Source organism: Rhinoraja longicauda, chromosome 20, assembly GCF_053455715.1.
Source record: "Rhinoraja longicauda isolate Sanriku21f chromosome 20, sRhiLon1.1, whole genome shotgun sequence".
Taxonomy (NCBI): domain Eukaryota; kingdom Metazoa; phylum Chordata; class Chondrichthyes; order Rajiformes; family Arhynchobatidae; genus Rhinoraja; species Rhinoraja longicauda.
The window spans coordinates 5,866,986-5,887,167 of record NC_135972.1 but is presented as its reverse complement, the minus strand read 5'-3'; the positions used below and the strand labels follow the sequence as shown (position 1 = coordinate 5,887,167).

Sequence of the window (20,182 nt, the reverse complement as noted above, 5' to 3'; positions counted from 1 at the left end):
CGCCAAATGAAAAATAGATATAGCAATGGATAAGTCCATCAGAAAGCAATTCCTTTAATTGTCACAACAATTTGTGTAGAATTCCTTTAACATGGTGTAGAGTTGCAATTACTTCATAAAGACACAAGGAAAATTTGTTGAGCAAAACACAAAATGCTGGTTAAGCAGCATCTTTGGAGGAAATGGACAGGCGACGTTTCGGATCAGGACCCTTCTTAATTGTTGGGTTGAAGACAAGGTTGAGGTGTAGAGTAAATCATAACGATAAGTTCAGTTGAAAAGTAATTATGGAAGAAGGTCCAAAAGGATGAACGGGCAGTGCACGTGTGAAAGATTTAAGTAGTTTACACATTCTCACTGTGACCATGCGAGTCTCCTCCAGGTGTTCATGTTTCACAAGAACATAAAGGAAATAGGTAGACACAAAATGCCGGAGTAACTCAGCGGGTCAGGCTGATCTCCCAGTGGTTCAGCACCTTCAACTCCCCCTCCCATTCCCAATCTGACCTTTCTGTCCTGGGCCTCCTCCATTGTCAGAGTGAGGCCAGCGCAAATTGGGGGAACAGCACCTCATATTTCGCTTGGGTAGTTTACACCCCAGCGGTATGAACATTGACTTCTCTAACTTCAGGTAGTCCCTGCTTCCCGTCTCTAACCCCTCCCCCTTCCCAGTTCTCCCACTAGTCTTCCTGTCTCCGACTACATCCTATTTTTGTCCCGCCCCCTCCCCTGACATCAGTCTGAAGAATGGTCTTGACCTGAAACGTTATCCATTCCTTCTCTCCCAAGATGCTGCCTGACCCGCTGAGTTACTCCAGCATTTTGTGTCTACCTTCGATTTAAACCAGCATCTGCAGTTCTTTTTCCTACATAAAGAAAATAGTAGCAGTTTTAGGCCACCTGCCCCCTCTAGCCTACCTCATATTCAATATGATCATGCTGATCAATGTAGGCCTCATCTCCTTCTTCATGCACATTCCCCATAACCTTCCATTCCTCAATCTGACATCAGTGGTGGGGAAGATGCTGGAGTCAATTATAAAAGAAGAAATTGCGGAACATTTGGATAACAGTAATAGGATTGTTCCAAGTCAGCATGGATTTACGAAGGGGAAATCATGCTTGACTAATCTTCTGGAATGTTTTGAGGATGTAACTAGGAAAATGGACAAGGGAAAGCCAGTGGATGTAGTGTACCTGGACTTTCAGAAAGCCTTTGATAAGATCCCACATAGGAGATTAGTGGGCAAGATTAGAGCACATGGTATTGGAGGTAGGGTGCTGACATGGATAGAAAATTGGTTGGCAGACAGGAAACAAAGAGTAGGAATTAACAGGTCCCTTTCAGAATGGCAGTGACGAGTGGGGTACCGCAAGGCTCGGTGCTGGGACCGCAGCTATTTACAATATACATTAATGACTTAGATGAAGGGATTAAAAGTAACATTAGTAAATTTGCAGATGACACAAAGCTGGGTGGCAGTGTGAACTGTGAGGAGGATGCTATGAGGATACAGGGAGACTTGGACAGGTTGTGTGAGTGGGCAGATGCATGGCAGATGCAGTTTAATGTGGATAAATGTGAGGTTATCCACTTTGGTGGTAAGAACAGGAAGGCAGATTATTATCTGAATGGTGTCAAGTGGGGAAATGGGGAAGTACAAAGAGATCTGGATGTCCTTGTTCATCAGTCACTTAAAGTTAGCATGCAGGTACAGCAGGCAGTGAAGAAAGCTAATGGCATTTTGGCGTTTATGACAAGAGGAGTTGAGTATAAGAGCAAAGAGGTCCTCTGCAGTTGTGCAGGAGACCGCACCTGGAGTACTGTGTGCAGTTTTGGTCTCCAAATTTGAGGAAGGATATTCTTGCTATTGAGGGCGTGCAGCGTAGGTTCACTAGGTGAATTCCTGGAATGGTGGGACTGTCGTATATTGAAAGACTGGAGCGACTAGGCTTATATACACTGGAATTTAGAAGGATGAGGGGGATCTTATTGAAACATATAAGATTATTAAGGGATTGGACACGTTAGAGGCAGGAAACATGTTGGGGGAGTCCAGAACCAGGGGCCACAGTTTAAGAATAAGGGCCAATTAGAATGGAGATGAGGAAAAACTTTTTCAGTCAGAGAGTTGTAAATCTGTGGAATTCTCTTCCTCAGAAGGCAGTGGAGGTCAATTCTCTGGATGCTTTCAAGAGAGAGCTAGATAGAGCTCTTAAAGATAGCAGAGTCAGGGGGTATGCAGAAAAGGCAGGAACGGGGTACTGATTGTGAATGATCAGCCATGATCACATTGAATGGCTGTGCTGGCTCAAAGGGCCGAATGGCCTACTCCTGCACCTATTGTCTATTATCTAATCTTGCAAACATTTATCGATCTCCACCTTAAATGTATCTAATGATCTACGTGCCAGTAATCCCCCACAGCCCCCACATTAATGATCTGGCCTCCACCACTATCAAGAGTGGAGAATTAATGGCCCCTTATTTTGCAGCTATGTCCTTTGTTTGTGACTCTCCCACTAATGAGAACATCTCAACATCTACTCTGTCAAGCCCCCTTAGGATATACTTGACTAAGTTTGCCACTCATTCTAGACTCCAATGAGTATAGATGCAAACTGACTAGCCTCTCTTGATAAGGCAAACTGGTGAATCTCTCGTGAATATCTCTCTGGACTGTCTCCAATGGTACAAAAACAATTTTTTAGGTTTGGGACCAAAACTGCTCACAATATTCCAGGTGTGGCCTCACCACCACCCTGTAGAACTGTAACAAAGCCACCCTATTCTAAAACCCCAACCTATTTGCAACAAAGATCTGGTGAATGCACAGTCTTTTTACCAGGGATGGGGAATGAAGAGAGGCGAAAAATGTCATTGGAGATGAGGGGGAACATAGTCGCACAGAGGGTCATGGATATATGGAAGGAGCTGCCTGAGGAAGTAGTTGGGGCAAATACATTAACAACATTTAAAAGACATTTGGACAGGTACATGGTTAGAAAAGGTATAGAGGGATATGGGCCAAATGCATGTAAATGGGACTAACTTAGATGGGGCAGCTTGGTCGGCAGGGACGAGTTTCCATGCTGTATAACTCCATGACTCTGTTGTCAACATTTTTAACTTCGTGTTGGACCTTCCTGCTAACATTTTGTGATTCATGCAATAGGACACATAGACCCCTCTGAACTTCACTCATTTGCAATCTCTCTCCATTTGGATAATACTTTGACTTTTGATTAATCTTACTGGAGTGGACCTCACACTTCCACACGTTTAACTCCATTTGACATTTGTTTTGCCCAGTCACTCAATCTATCTACATCCTACTGCAAAATCACAATGTCATCATCACACCATGCCCTTCCACCTAATTCTGTATCATCAACAAACTTAGAAACCTTACATTGTGTTTTCCAAATCCCCTAGATGTTCTGGTAGTTAAATGAATAATATAAATCACCCCGAGTGTAGGTGGGTAGTAGGAGAATCAGGGTGGAGTTGATGGGATGACATGACATGAACGTGTAAACAAAGATCTCAAATGAAAAAAACTGGTTTGAAGTTCCAGCAAAGATAAGAGGAGGGTAAAGGCATTACCTACCAAGCACAAAAGAGACACAGGTTTTATTAAAGAGGGATAGTGCATCCATAACTACAATATCAGATTCTTGAACTGACTTTCACAACCTTAATGCAACCTCAGTACACTGCAGCCCACCACTTACACAACCTACCATAGACTTGATTTTCGAATTCTGTATTTTTGCACTCTTGTCCAAGCCCAAGGCCCCAGTTAAATGGTTTACAAAATGATAGCATCAGGAAAGTATACATCATTAATATAACTCCTTGAAACATAATCATATGGCCATGCAATTGAAATTCTACTATATAACGACGAATTCCGAGACAAGCATCCCAGGTTTTGTTTGAGTAGCTATAGCACACAGGCAAATTCTACTAAATTCAAACCCGGACTGATGTGGAGAACAGATCCAAACTCGTATAATTGAGTGCCTTACAACTGGAGCTTGGGAAAATTCAACCAGCCAGTACAACTTCACTGCTAGAAGCTTCAATGTCCTTTGTATAAAGTTATTATTCCCAAATATTCTGGGTTGCAATCACGTCAGGAAAATTAGTTTCACATCTTCAATCTATGCACCTTGTGAAATACTATGGTTGCAATGTAATTAAAATAAGATAAACCACATGAACCTACAAACCCGATAAAGTTGCGGACAAAAAAACATCTGTAACATCTGAAGTGTTCCCTTCTTTAGCTCTTTTGGGAATTTAATCTCTAATTTAAATTGATCGAGAGACAACTTCACATCGCGATAAATTCCCAGGTTCCCAACTCATCAACTGAAGCCACTTGACAGACGTGGACGAACGTGCCTAACCCACGGCTTATTCCACTTGAGAGACGAGGGCTAACGTGCCTAACCCACTAGGGACATTATCGGTGAGAAAACTGGAGACCAAAATCGGCTCGGCGAAGTGCAAATAAAAGCATTTGGCTGAAATTATCAGCAAGTCTTCTGAGATTGTTTAGAACTTATTAAAAATGGGCAATCACAATCACAGTTAATACAGCGAGAAAATAAGACCTTATTCTTAAACCATCTTCTCACACAGCTAGCAATATATAAGACCGTGAGATGGGGAGGGGGGCTGTGGGGGATTACTGCCACGTAGTCAGGCTAGAACCGTAGAGAGAGGGATGCTACGTACAGTGCAAGGTGACTGGGATGCTTTGATGAATACAAGGTGCACATTCCCCTTATATTCGCATCGCCCCTGATCCCCTATCACACCCAAGCAGGCAGCGGGCGCTCGTTGGTTGGAACTTGCAGGATGACGGGGGCTTGCAAATTACGGTGATGACTCTTTCACATCTGTGATAAATTCAACAGTTGCAGGGTCCAGCGCGAAAGGGTGAACACAAGTGTGCCGAGGTGTACTCACCGTGCGCTCACGGAACCCAGCTGTAGAGCTACTCATCATTTCTTGCTTTTCGTCCTTTTCGGTCAACAAGCCCCCGGGAGTGAATTCCCTAAAATCCCTCTGACCTCGGAGGCGATGGGTGGAGAACCGGCCGCTGAACAAGTGTCTTTGTGATTGATGTCATGGTCAATAGGGGGCGATTCTCGAGTGGGAAGGGGAGGGGGTTACACGGGAACTAGCATCATCTTGGACGGAGGTTTATAAAGTGTGGAAGTAAAATAATTCTAGACAAATTTAGAATTCTACCATTGAATGTGGGATACACTTCCAATGGCAGCTGGGGAAGCTAAACTAAAGAAATCAAATAAATATTTATTTGAATAAAGGGATAACATCAGTCTTTGATATCTACTGAGCAACCCGACAGGTTGACCGTTGTTCTTCAGGGGGGGAAATCTGCCATTCTTACCTGGTCTGGCTTACAGGTGACTTCCAACTCACTGATGTTGTTGACTCCTAACTGCTTCCTCAGTTCAAGGACGTTTTGGATGGACAATTACTGCCAATGTCAGCCTGTGAACATTAACAAAATACATACAATAGTTAATTGAAGGGTGTTGATGACAGAGAAAAGGTCAAAATGATGCTTTAAGTGATACATTGATTTGACTTATTTCCTGTCTGTGTGGTGTAGCTGCTATTAGAATTTTCTTTAAAAAGGAGAGTTGAAAAATTTCACTTATTTTCATATTTGAGCTGTGACTAAGTTGATTTCTCTTTGAATCAGAAACGACAGGGTTCAAGAGACAAACAATAATTTAAGCTGGTGCTTAAATGTTGTCTTTCTGGCCCTTTGTGTATCCTTGGGTGGATATAAAAGATCGCCAGGCTCTCTTTTGAAGGGAATTATTCCTGGTGTCCTATCGTTATAAACAAATCTCTCAAATAAATGTTCCAGAAGCATCAACATATTTTTGATATTCAACATGTATCGAGCCGAAACGTCACCTATCCATGTTCTCCAGTGACTTCAACTAGTGGAGATTTTTCCCTTTCATTTTCCGTGGACTTTTGTGGATTTTTGGGCTGTTGAGCTGACTCAGCGGGTCAGGTAATGAGATCTGGCACCATGTTGCATCAGAACCAAAACAGAGCTTTGGTGAGCAGGTCACCTATGAGTCGGAGGTGCTTGATAGCACAATCATTTTGTATTCTATTACTGTGCTGATGATTAAGTGTGGACTGAATTACCCAAGGCAGATTGATAATGGACCAAAAGCAGCTCGGGAACTTTCCACGTAGTCAGTTTGTAAACACTACAGAACAGGTTGTTTTGTCAAGCACATCATCTATTTATTATTATTACACTCGGCAGTTTTTTTATTTTACATGGAGTGAAGTAAATTAATTGAAGATCGGCTTCAATGTCAAAGGACCGTTAAGAGACCAGAAAGGACTGGGAAGTGGCAGGTAAATATTTGTGTCATATAAATGTCAGCCACTGGCCAATTCAACAAAGTGGACTCTATTAAATCTGCCACTGATTTAATAAGGTAATATTAAATCATAAATATGATTAAAATCATGTGCCACATATTGTAACTACGAGAAAAGGACAGAAGCTAGCTATCCTGGGCAGAGCACACCAAGGTATACAGGAAGCTTGACACTGTTGATGAAAGAGCAGTCTAATTCACTGTCTTTCTGTGAAACCCGGTCGAGTTCTCAAAACCTATGCAGTCCAACTGGCTGGTGCTTTTGTGGACATTTTCAACCTCTCATTACTGAGGTGCGAGGTTCTCACCTGCTTTAAGAAGGCATCAATAATACCGGTGCCCAAGAAGAGTAAGGTGACGTGCCTCAACAACTATCGACCGGTGACACTAACGTTTGTGGTGATGAAGTGCTTTGAGAGGTTGGTTATGGCGCATATAAACTCCGACCTAAACAAGAACCTCCACCCACTGCAGTTTGCCTACTGCCACAACAGGTCAACGGAAGATGCGATCTCACTGGCTCTCCACTCTGCACTGGACCACTTGGACAATAAAAACACCTACGTCAGGCTAGACACAAAATGCTGGAGTAACTCAGCGGGTCAGGCAGCATCCCTGGAGAGAAGGAATGGTTGACATTTCATGTCGAGACCCTTCTTCAGTCTGAAGAAGGGTCTCGACCCGAAACGTCACGCATTCCTTCTCTCCAGAGATGCTGCCTGATCCGCTGAGTTACTCCAACATTTTGTGTCTTCCTTCGATTTATACCAGCATCTGCCGTTTTCTTTCCTACACATACGTCAGTCAGGCTGTTGTTTATAGACTACAGCTCGGCGTTCAATACCATCATCCCCTCCAAGCTGGTTACCAAGATCACGGAACTAGCTCTCTGCAACTGGATCCTCGACTTCCTTGTCAACAGACCACAGTCCGTCCAAATTGGTAGAAACACTTCGTCCTCAATAACAATCAGTACTGGAGCACCTCAAGGATGTGTGTTCAGCCCCCTGCTCTATTCACTCTATACTCACGACTGTATAGTCAGACGCAGTGCGATCTGCATCTTCAAGTTCACCGATGACACCACCGTTGTTGGACGAATTACAGTGGAGATGAGTCAGAGTATTGAAGTGAGATCGATCGATTGACTACACGGTGCCAGCACAACTTGGCTCTCAATATCAGCAAGACCAATGAACTGATTGTGGACTTTGAAAGAGGATGAGGACACATAATCCTATTTATATCAATGGACCAATGGTGAAGTCAAAAACTTCAAATTCCTGGGCATGCATATTTCCGAAGATCTTTCCTGGACCCAGCACACTGATGCAATTATAAAGCACATCAATGCCTCTACTTCCTGAGAAGATTTGGTATGTCAGAGAGGATTCTCTTGAACTTCTACAGGTGTACAATATTGAGCATGTTGACTGGTTGCATCACGGCCTCATTCAGTAACTTAAATGCCCAGGAGAGAAGACTGCAAAAAGATGTGAACGCTGCCCAGTCCATCACTGGCTCTGACCTCCCCACCATCGAAGGTACCGGAATTGCTGCCTCAAAACGGCAGCCAGCATAATCAGAGATCCACACCACCTTGGCCACCACTCATTTCACTCCTGCGATCGGGAAGAAGGTACAGGAACCTGAAAACTATAACATCCAGGTTCAGGAACAGCTTCTTCCCTGCAGCCATTCGACCAATAAACATTACAACCTCAAATAAGCCCTGAAATACATAGACTATTATTGTTATTATTGCACTATTACTATGTATCTACGATCTATATATTTGTGAGTATGTGTATACACACACACTGAACTTTTTTTTCTCTCTCGTTTATTATATTGTTTTCAGTGTACTATGTTTACATATTCTGTTGTGCTGCTGCAAGTAAGAATGTCATTGTTCTATCTCAGACATATGACAATAAAACACGCTTGACTCTTGAAACACATCAAAGGATTATTCTCTCTACCAATGATGTCTCAGCAAAATGCACTGAGGTCATTCATTCTATTCTGACAGAACCTCCCTAACATATGATTTCTATCATCAGGAAGGAGAAGGGCAGCAGTTGCGTGAGATCACCACCACCTGCAAGTTTTCCTCCAATTCGCACACCATCCCGGTGATCCTAATTCCAAGAACTCCCAGCAAACAGCTCTCTGAGAGTACCTTCATCATAAGAACGGCAGAGATCCAAGAACATGAGTCATTGCTACCTTTACAGACCCAATTCACGATTGATGATTTATGCTGGCCTTGCCAGAAATGTCCAGATCCCGAAAGAAATGAATACAGAGAAAGCTCTCTGCAGCAAACTTTCATAATGTTTGAATCAGTGCTTGAATCAATGCCAATTGGTCTTTGGTTTGTTCTTACTTTATCATGGCGATTTAGTAAAACTTCACACATTTCAGAGGCCACTTAACAGTCAAACACACTTTTGTGTAAATACACTGACACATAAGGCAGAATAATTAAAGTCCTCTTTTTTCTTTCCTTGAAGAACACTGGTGAACCAGGTAATTTTCATCTAGATATACTATAATCACCGATACTACCTTTATATTGGTAGTAATGGATTGACATTCATGGTCAAAACCTAATTTCTCCATGATAAGCAAAAATATAGTACTGGAGATATTGAGCAGGCCAGGCAGCATCTATAGATAAAGAGGCAAAACTCATGTGCAAGTCAATATCATTTTTGAGTCCTAAATTTTCTGTTTTGTTATTTCAGCACCATCTATGAATTCATTTTTAAATGCCACCAAATTGTGAACATATCAATTAATCTACTGATTGTTAATCCATACCTGTAGATTACTGATCCAATAACATAATCACTGGGTGACCATTCCAAACAGAATTTCCAAAGAATTAAAAATAAAGATTTAATGGATTTAAACATCTAAATTAAAGTAAATTGGCAAAAGCTTTCCATTTGTTTCTGAACTTTGCACACAAATTGTGTCATGTGTATGTGTATTCAATTTATATTTGTGCATTATCACTAAGTGACAGACAGATCTTTTGCTTCACTAAATGAAAGCAGTGCCAAATACTTACTTTCCTCCAGTTTCTTCCCTCATGCCTGGAAAGCTATGGCAGAGAAAGCACATCAATGCCACCAGTTCCTCGGAAAAGTAAAAATGTTTGACACGTCTCCAACGATTCTTATCAACTACCAATGCACCATACTAAGCATCCTATCAGGATTGGCAACAGCTCTGCCCAAGACCATAAGAAATTGCAGAAAGTTGTGAATGTAGCCTAGTCCAGACTCCCTCCCACTGACTCCATCTATACTTTATGCTGCCTCAGGAAAGAAGCCGACATAATCGACAGAATTGGCAGAAGAGATATAAGCTTGAAAGCACGTACCACCAAATTCAAGAACAGCTCTGTCCCTGCTGTTATCAGGCAACTGAATGGTCCTCTCATAAACTAAGGGTTAGTCACAATCTCCCAACTTACCTCATTGCAACCCTTGCATTTTCTCTGTTACTGTAACACAATAACACTATATCCTGGTATTTTTCTCTGTGCACTACTCATTGTATTATTGTAATGACTTGATTGTACTTATGTAATTTAGTATAATTTAATTGGATAGCACATAGTTTTTCACTCTATCTTGGTACATGTGTCAATAATAAACCATTACCAGTACCATTACCAAGGAAAGTGTTGCAGCCAACTGGAATGCCATTTCAGAGAAGGCCTTTGCAACATTGGTAATGTGCTCAACAGACTATTCAAACTGTGGAGCATTACAATACAACTTACTCATGCCTTCATCCTATACAGGCAATACAGTTTTCACCAGACTGTGAAGAACAGCAGGGAATTTGGCTGAATTGCCAACCACTGCAGCTGATCAGCTGGCATATCACACAAGATTGAACTGGGCACTTTCATGCCTGCATGCCTGTGACTCATGAATTAATGGAGTGCAGTATCTTTGCCCATTATGCTACCACCAGGAGAGTATACAAACACAAAGATGCTGTCATGTCTCTTTGTACAGTTTCGGATGAAGTTAAATACCAATGACTTGTTTTGTAACTTTACTTGTTATTTATAGCTACCAGTGATGTGTAAGAACAAGGTCTACATTTAGCATCAATTTGTTGGGGATTTCAGATAGAATCATTTAGTTGAAAATTAAATCTATATGAACTGTGAAGCAAAATGTTAAAATGTTTCAGCCACATTACTCTGACCTAAATATATCCCACAATTGCTATTCGCTATCCTTCAGAGATAAAAACGTAAGACATGCAAAATTCTTATAATCTTACACTAAACTGGAAATTGTTAGAGATTGAAAGTTGGAATTAAGTATAAAAGTAGGGAAAGGAGGATGGGGCAGGGAGAAAAGAATAAAAGGAAAATCCAGGATTAGATGTAAAATATGAGATTAAAAATCTAAATCTATGCTTGTACGAGATAAAAGGGATATAATGGGACAAATAAACAAACAAAAGGTAAAGAGTTCCATTTATCTGTGGGATTTCACGCCATAGTGCCTACCAGACATACAATAGTTTTGAAATTTAGTCACTATTTAATGATGAAAATTTGGCAGTTGCAATAAACAGCTGAGCAATCCTGCAATTAATAAGTATTGATCAGGGCACCAAAGGATAAGTTTCGAGGAGGTGTAACAGAATAATTATTGTTTAAAATTGTTATACTCAGTGTTCGTCTGGTCCCACAATTATTTTCAACTACAAAACAATTATATACTGCATTAAAATGTTGCATATGTGATAGTATTTCCATTCCATCCTTGCTGGGAAACACTTAATTAAATTGCACTTAGAACTCTAGGTAGGACCTCTTAGAGGCATTACATATTCACAGCAAAGTTGCTTATTCTTGCATTTCATCCCATTGTGATAGTCATTATTTGCATGCCTGATTACTTACCTTATTTTTTACAAGCATATTTTTTGCAGTTAACTTATTTTTCATCAACTATTTAAAATGTAAAGTGAATTACTGCTTTACCTGGAAGGACTGCTTAGGTCTCTGAATGGTGGGAAGGGTACGGGTAATAAAGTAAGTGTCTCTTCTCCCATGATTGCCTAAATGCACCGCCTAAGAGGTGCAATGAATAAGCCGTAGTAGTTAAAATAAAAAAAAGATGCTACTTTCACTGAAATTATTGAAGATCACATATTTGAGGGAATCCATTGGATTGGAAAAATGAAAGAGCAATGGAATCTGTATTAAAAAGCAGTTTGAAAGAGAATCCAAAAATATTTTGAAGAAAATAGATATAGCACATAAATACATAAAATTTGAATTTTCAGAAGTATTTTGCCATGTGTCATGTGAACTATTAACAACAAATCCACTATTGGATGCAGATCTGAAAAATAAACCTGGTTAAAAGAGAAGAACCTACAATCTCCATAGTGGTGTCATCTCAAAACTGGGAGTAAGTGATATCAAGCTCCACAACCATCAGGACAAGGACTCCTGCTATTTCTTATCCACATAAATAATTTTGCAAAGAAATATCTGTAATCTCATAAAATTAAGTCAACATTAAAATAGAGAGAACTGGAGGATCAGAAGTTAAAATTGTGCAAAAGGATGTAGATAGTTTTAACAGTAAGTGTATGCAAAGGATAAATTCAATTTTATACCAACAAGCAAAATACATTTGCATATTAAAAGGAATAAATCAGGAATTAATTCCACAAGTAACAACAGGAACACATTCCGTGTTGTAGATATACACTTGAAAATGAAAGCTTGGATTACGATGTAGATATTTAGGAATGTTTTAGAGGATTAAAAAAGACATGGAGGCAGAGAGATTTGGAAAGAGAATTCCAGAACTAAGGATTGACAAAAAAAAGAAACATCATCAACATAGGAGCACTTAAAGTCAGATGATGAAAAGGCCAGAATAAGAGAACAGATGCCTCAGAGGTCTTTAGAGAAGGAAGGCATTTCAAGATAGGGGTAGGGCGAGTCCATGCAAGAATATGAAAATTAGCATGAAATGTTTAATTAGACCTTTTGTTTGACAGCAGACCAGCAAGAATAGTGCTGATAGTGAATGGCGCATTGCAAGCTAGGACACAGCAGCAAGACTTTAGACCTCAAGTTAATGAAGAATAGAATGAGATGATCCTGCCATCATGCCTTTGAAGAGTCTCAGGGATTTAAGCAGCAATAGTGCGAAGGCAAGGGTGGAATTATAAATACCACAGAGGGGAAATTGTCTGATGTGATAGAGCATTTATAGGACGTCAAATATAACATTGCAGTAGCAAATATGTGATTCAGTTTCAGACAAGGAGAAGAATGACATTGTTGACTAAGGAATGGAGTTTGATACAGAAACTAAAATTGATGACTTTTGCATTTCTAATAAGTAATTGTAGTGCACTTAACAGATAGTATACATGGCAGGCACAGCGTGCTGATGGGTCAGGGTAGTTTTTGGAGTTCTGATCAAGTGGGTAATTTTAGTCTGAATGGCACCAAGCCTCATGAGAATTTATGGTGCTGCACTCATCCATGCACGTGCAGAGTTCTATCATGCTCTTGACTTCTGCTTTGCAGACAGTAGAAAGGTTGGGATATCAAGTGGTGTGTCACTTTCCACAGGATACTCAGTTTCTCACCAACACCAGTAGCCATGGTATTTATGTTGCTGGTCCAACTGAGTTTCTGATTTACATTGACCTCCAGTATATAAATGGTGGAGAACTTGGCAAAGATAACATCAAGAGTTTCTGGTTAGACTCCCTCGTATTGAAGATTTTCATTGTCTGGTGTATTGTAACACAAATATCAGCTTATGCCTGAATGAGCCAGCGTTGCCCTCGCAGCTGCGGCTTGCCTGCAGTCCGTTTGTCTTTTGTTGTTTTTGTCTGAATTGTAGTTTAAATATGATGTAGTGTTTGCGGTTGTGTGTTATTGGGGGGGGGTGGGAACTGTAACATTGTCTCTCCCGAGCGGAGACCCGACCTTTGTTTCTGTGTCGTGTCTCCGTTCCCGCTGCGGCCTACCATCAGCCATGCACCTGGAGCTGGTGGGCTACGGCTGGGACCACCTGCGCTCTGGTTCGCAGAGCCCACGGCCCGGACTCACCACCTGCGGCGCTGGCTGCCTTCGGAGGCTGCGGGAGCGGCTGCGACTTGTCTCCGGAGGCTTCGGCCGCAGGCCGCCTGGACGTTGGAAGCCCGCAGGCCCCTGGGTGGGGGCCGACATCGGGAGCTCCGGCAGCGGCAGCGACAGCGTCTTCGCCCTCCCCGAATCGCGGGGCCTGGGTCGGCCCGCCGCTGACCTTTCACCGTCCGGCGCGGTGCTTCAATGTCGGGAGCCCCGACTGCCCTGACTGCCCCGACATGGCAACTCCAACAGCCTGACCGCGGGAGAAGACGGCAGGGGAAGAGAAAAGACATTCTGGCCTTCCATCACAGTGAGGAGGTGACTGGAGGAGACTCACTGTGATGGATGTTTCTTTTGTTTCTTTTGTTTGGTGTTAGTTAATGATTGTATGTGTTATTGCATTTTTATTGATTATTCTTATTGGTCTTATTGTTGAACTGCGGGTAATTTTTCGTTTCACTACACATTTATGTGTATGTGACAAATAAACGACTATTGATTGATATTGAATGTTGAGGAGATATTGTTGCATGCAGGCATAAGCTCCTTCGGTTGTTGAGGAGTTAAGAATGGAATTAACCACTTTTACCAGGTCTCTTTGATGCCTTACTCAGTCAAATGCTGCCTTGGTAACAAAAGCATCACTGTTACTCCACATCTCGCATTAATCTCTTTGGTGCATGTTTGCATTGTGGCGATTGGAGTGAACTCTGTTGAAACACAAACTTGGCATTGATAAGTCGGTTAATGGTAAGTGCTACTTGATAGCACTGTCAAAGACAGGTTCCTTTACTTTGCTGCTGGATGGAGAGTAGATAAATTTGTTGGATTGGATTTATTTGCTTTTTGTGAACAGGATATACCGGGCAATTTTACACATGTTTGGATGGATACCATTGTTATAGCTGTACAGGAACAACTTGGCTTGTGTCATAGTGTATTCCGGTACCTAGGTCTTCAGTGCTACAGCTGGGATGTATTTGAAAACATTTAATGGATTTATTCAAACACATGGCACACACTTCCTATGACAAATCGACCTCAGCAACTGAAATTAGCTATAATGTTTTGCTGCAAGGCAGTGGCTAGTCTTTTAGTGCACACTGTATAGGAAATATGTGGTTTAAGCATGCTGTCTTAGTCTGTTCAGCTTTTCCTTTCCTTCCTTTAGAACAATGGCTTTTGCATCTTTGTTATTGTATTGTGCTCGTGAGATCTATGTCTTGCTGCATTTCCTTTGTGGCTCTGAGCCAAGGTTACGTGAGATGTAATGGTTGGTGTGAATAAATGTTGCACATTCCGCGCTGTTTCACAAACACCCATGCAAAGGTATAAATATCACAGGTTTTATTCCATTTTTATTTTGTTAATCAATTTGCTATTAATTCAACTTAGATTAAAAATCATAATATTTGCAGAACATTTTGAAATATTGATTTATTCAACTGTGTACAAAGGAGAGAAAAAAAGTAGCATTCTCCTTTTTTAAAATCAAGGCTACCCATGTGAACCTCAAGGAGAGATTATGGACTTGAATCGTTTTCACTGCTTAAAGTTGATTGACATTTTCTGAGACTCTGAACAATCAATGATCAATTTCGCTCCGGTGATAAATAAAGTATTGTATCGTATTGTATTGAACTTTGTGCAGTTTTTTCACAAATCCCTATTTAAATTTTTATTGAAAGATTCTTCCCTGCTCCATGCCACTAAAAAATCCATAACCAACGGCACCAGCACCAGCCTACCTGATTATGGCCAGCTCCTTTATTACTTCACCCTATAAATATAAAAATGAACTGCAGATGCTGATTTATACCAAACATAGACACAAAATGCTCGTGTAATTCAGTGGGTCATGCAGCATCTCTGGAGAAAATGAATATGTGATATTTCTGGTTGGGATCCTTCTTCAGTCTGAAAAAGGGTCCAGATCCAAAATGTCACTTATCCATTTTCTCCAGAGATGCTGCCTGACCTGCTGAGTTACCCCAGCATTTTGTATCTATCACTCTTCATCCGGATCACTCTGCACTTTTTGGAATCCAGCCTTCTCTATTTTTTTCAAAATTTCCAAGGCTGTGGGTCAGTTCATATTTGTTTCCTCTCAAACCTGTTGCTGATACATATATGTGAATGGGTTCCTCTATCACACAACGTCATCAACTCAAGAATCCAACAATGACTCTAAGTTTGGACCCTTCTCATTCCCATCTAGTGAGCAAGTTTGAAGCAAGCTTGTTCATAACCATTAAACTGTGGCCCCTGGTTCTGGACTCCCCCAACATGTTTCCTGCCTCTAACGTGTCCAATCCCTTAATAATCTTATATGTTTCAATAAGATCCCCCTCATCCTTCTAAATTCCAGTGTATATAAGCCTAGTCGCTCCAGTCTTTCAATATACGACAGTCCCACCATTCCAGGAATTCACCTAGTGAACCTACGCTGCACGCCCTCAATAGCAAGAATATCCTTCCTCAAATTTGGAGACCAAAACTGCACACAGTACTCCAGGTGCGGTCTCCTGCACAACTGCAGAGGACCTCTTTGCTCTTATACTCAACTCCTCTTGTCATAAACGCCAAAATGCCATTAGCTTTCTTCACTGCCTGCTGTACCTGCATGCTAACTTTAAGTGACTGATGAACAAGGACATCCAGATCTCTTTGTACTTCCCCATTTCCCCACTTGACACCATTCAGATAATAATCTGCCTTCCTGTTCTTACCACCAAAGTGGATAACCTCACATTTATCCACATTAAACTGCATCTGCCATGCATCTGCCCACTCACACAACCTGTCCAAGTCTCCCTGTATCCTCATAGCATCCTCCTCACAGTTCACACTGCCACCCAGCTTTGTGTCATCTGCAAATTTACTAATGTTACTTTTAATCCCTTCATCTAAGTCATTAATGTATATTGTAAATAGCTGCGGTCCCAGCACCGAGCCTTGCGGTACCCCACTCGTCACTGCCATTCTGAAAGGGACCTGTTAATTCCTACTCTTTGTTTCCTGTCTGCCAACCAATTTTCTATCCATGTCAGCACCCTACCTCCAATACCATGTGCTCTAATCTTGCCCACTAATCTCCTATGTGGGATCTTATCAAAGGCTTTCTGAAAGTCCAGGTACACTACATCCACTGGCTTTCCCTTGTCCATTTTCCTAGTTACATCCTCAAAACATTCCAGAAGATTAGTCAAGCATGATTTCCCCTTCGTAAATCCATGCTGACTTGGAACAATCCTATTACTGTTATCCAAATGTTCCGCAATTTCTTCTTTTATAATTGACTCCAGCATCTTCCCCACCACTGATGTCAGATTGAGGAATGGAAGGTTATGGGGAATGTGCATGAAGAAGGAGATGAGGCCTACATTGATCAGCATGATCATATTGAATATGAGGTAGGCTAGAGGGGGCAGGTGGCCTAAAACTGCTACTATTTTCTTTATGTAGGAAAAAGAACTGCAGATGCTGGTTTAAATCGAAGGTAGACACAAAATGCTGGAGTAACTCAGCAGGTCAGGCAGCATCTTGGGAGAGAAGGAAACTGCTTCACAAAATGTCATTAGGTTCAGGCAATAAATCTTTGCTTGCCAGAGACACTCACTAAATTTTAAGAAGTCCACAAATCCAATAGGTCAGTATTTGGTGCCATTACTTGCTTGTGTTTAATTTTTGAATTGTTTGGCTGTTAAAGGCATATAGCAAATTATAGGGCATCAGTAGTCTGTTTATCGGAGTGACTAGTGATGCTGATGCAAATCTCCAAAACATTACTATTGGTTACATGTACCATAACAGCAAACATGATGTTCTCTGCTTTGGTTTTAAAATGATATCAAAGTTACAAACATAGATGTTAAATCTCTCTAGTTCATTAAAAAAAAAGAAAATTTGTGCTTTTCAAGACAATAAGTGTCTTATAGACAATAGACAATAGGTGCAGGAGTAGGCCATTCAGCCCTTCGAGCCAGCACCGCCATTCAATGCGATCATGGCTGATCACTCTCAATCAGTACCCCGTTCCTGCCTTCTCCCCATACCCCCTCACTCCGCTATCCTTAGAGCTCTATCCAGCTCTCTCTTGAAAGCATCCAACGAACTGGCCTCCACTGCCTTCTGAGGCAGAGAATTCCACACCTTCACCACTCTCTGACTGAAAAAGTTCTTCCTCATCTCCGTTCTAAATGGCCTACCCCTTATTCTTAAACTGTGGCCCCTTGTTCTGGACCCCCAACATTGGGAACATGTTTCCTGCCTCTAATGTGTCCAATCCCCTAATTATCTTATATGTTTCAATAAGATCCCCCCTCATCCTTCTAAATTCCAGTGTATACAAGCCTAATTGCTCCAGCCTTTCTTGCTGGATAGAAATCATTAAAATATTTTCTACACCTAAGTTTTACCCAGGTTGTTTTGGCTAGGTTCAGAGAAATGTTCCATCTTCACCATGCTTCAACACCAACTGTGTTGCACTTTACTGCATTAATGTGAATCACCCCTCCTTCATTTCTAGCCATCAACTTAGGGTTTTTGAGTTAACATGAGTAACAAGCCATCTATGATTTAAGTTTAAGGTGATTTGCATTTATTTTTATATTGTAGCTCAGAAAGCCAAATCAAATTTCTAGATCCCAGTTTTTCTTACTAGGCTCTTACAGTTAGGAATGAATAGAAAATATTCTTCTGGGGAATGACCTGGGTGTTCACAAAATACTCCTTGCCCATGTCCCATGTTTGACAATATTCAACTTTTAGACCTGCCTTAACTGTTTCCATTCTTGAAAAATGGCCACATGATTGAAACTATTGATTTGGGATTGGATGGGAAACATACAAAAATTCCATCTTCTCATAGTATTATTCTACATATCTTGGATACTTCTCAGGGTCCTTTCAACAAACTCGTCTTTGCTGTGAATTTCTTTTGCTCAGCAACTTTTTTTGGTACTTCAGACAAGGTTCAAACAATAATATGGGGATAACTACAAACTAAATATTTAAGCCTTTCTCTTGCTTCTTATAAAGTTTTATTGATGGCCCTTTCAAAACTTCTATTTTTTCTGACATTAACCTACTAACCAGGATACAAAACATTTCCATCTATTCAACCACACCCCCTTCCAGCTGTAAATAATGCTTCCCAGTGGAAATAACCAGAATCTTAATAATTTTGTTACAAATCATACATAGAAAATGAGTTGGCACCATGAGCTGTACATATTGGACGCCCTCTGACCTCAACTGGGCCATCTGATATATACCAAGTGAAGATAAGCAATTTACAATGCACTGGTCTGTTCTTGTGTAAAAATGTAGAAGGCTTTAAATATATTCCTTTGATTGGGAGATTAATTAGCTTAACTGAAATAATACTTCCACTTTTAAAATCAAACTGCTGTAAGAACATAGTGTAGGAACATTGGCAACATCCAGAGGGAGGTTCTTGACTCCAAACGTTGACAGTCCATTTCCCATCACAAAATGCCACCTGGCTCAGTTCATCCAAGAGTGTTTTTTTCCCCGCTTCAGAATCTAGCATCTGCAGTCTCTTGTGAATATTATATCCAATTTACAGTGGAAACCACGTGCCCACTTCCATAATTAAAAGTTGTTCTATAACCTAGCAGTGGTGCTTATTAAATCGCTGGTGGAAAGAACTTAAGGGCGTTAACAAATAAAAGCCGGAGTAGGCCATACGGTTCTTCGATCCTGTACCTGACATCTCATAAAATCTTAAATAAATCCCGTGCCATGTCCACGTTACCTCGCCATTCCTGTAATCCTCTAATGTCCTTGGTATGTAGAATAAATATTCAAACATCTCAAGATGTGGAGGGAAAGCAAACGAAAACGACACGTTTCACCAGGATTTAAAGCTCTACTTCAATTCCTTCTACGATGGTGCAATACCCAGGAGGACCTCTTAGTACCGGAAATTGAATTAAAATTTATTCTGGCCGATGATATCTATTGTAAATGTTACAGCAACCTGCCTTATCTTTCCAGGTGAAGTGACCGGCATTCTCCGTTCTTATTTCGGACAGGGTTCACTTGAGGTGGTTTTATTTAATCCCGATCAGTCGACTGCCCAAGATAGAATTTCAACGCCACACCATCTCTGCACCGATGTCATTCCGTGTGAATTGTTTTGCGCACTTAAAATATGGACGAGGGGAAAGGTCGCTGCATACTATTTTTTCATAAAGTTGTTGTTGTTTTCTCTTTGGGCATGTAGGCCGATAAATGGATGATTGAATCTTGAGGACACAGCCTCACCCTCTCCCTTGAGGCTCTCCGCACATCCTCTTATTCACCCTATTGTCCGAGTCACGTGCCGGCCCCAACGTGCTCGCGGCTCGCTCCGCGCAAAGTAGGAGGGATGAATAAACGCCAACCAACCGAAAAGCCCACGCTGCATGATGGGAATTGTAGTCCGCTTGGCTGCCTTGCGCCTGCATTGCATCCCACTTGCGTCCGTTGGAGGGCGTAAACTACGTTCCCCATCTACCCTCGCAGCCGGTGTCGCGCACGTGAGTTGACGCCTTGAGCTCGAGCGCTGAG

General features: G+C 41.3%; 1 protein-coding gene across 1 annotated transcript in view; it reads right to left on the bottom strand.

Annotated features, from left to right (window-relative positions):
* LOC144603521 (ninjurin-2-like) overlaps positions 1 to 5,129 on the bottom strand; it is a 142,470-nt gene extending 137,341 nt beyond the window's left edge. Inside the window, exon 1 of the mRNA XM_078416828.1 lies at positions 4,982 to 5,129. Coding sequence (XP_078272954.1) covers positions 4,982 to 5,020 — 39 coding nt within the window. The 5' untranslated portion in view covers positions 5,021 to 5,129. The remainder of the gene's footprint in view (positions 1 to 4,981) is intronic.
* Between the last annotated feature and the right edge of the window lie 15,053 nt (positions 5,130 to 20,182).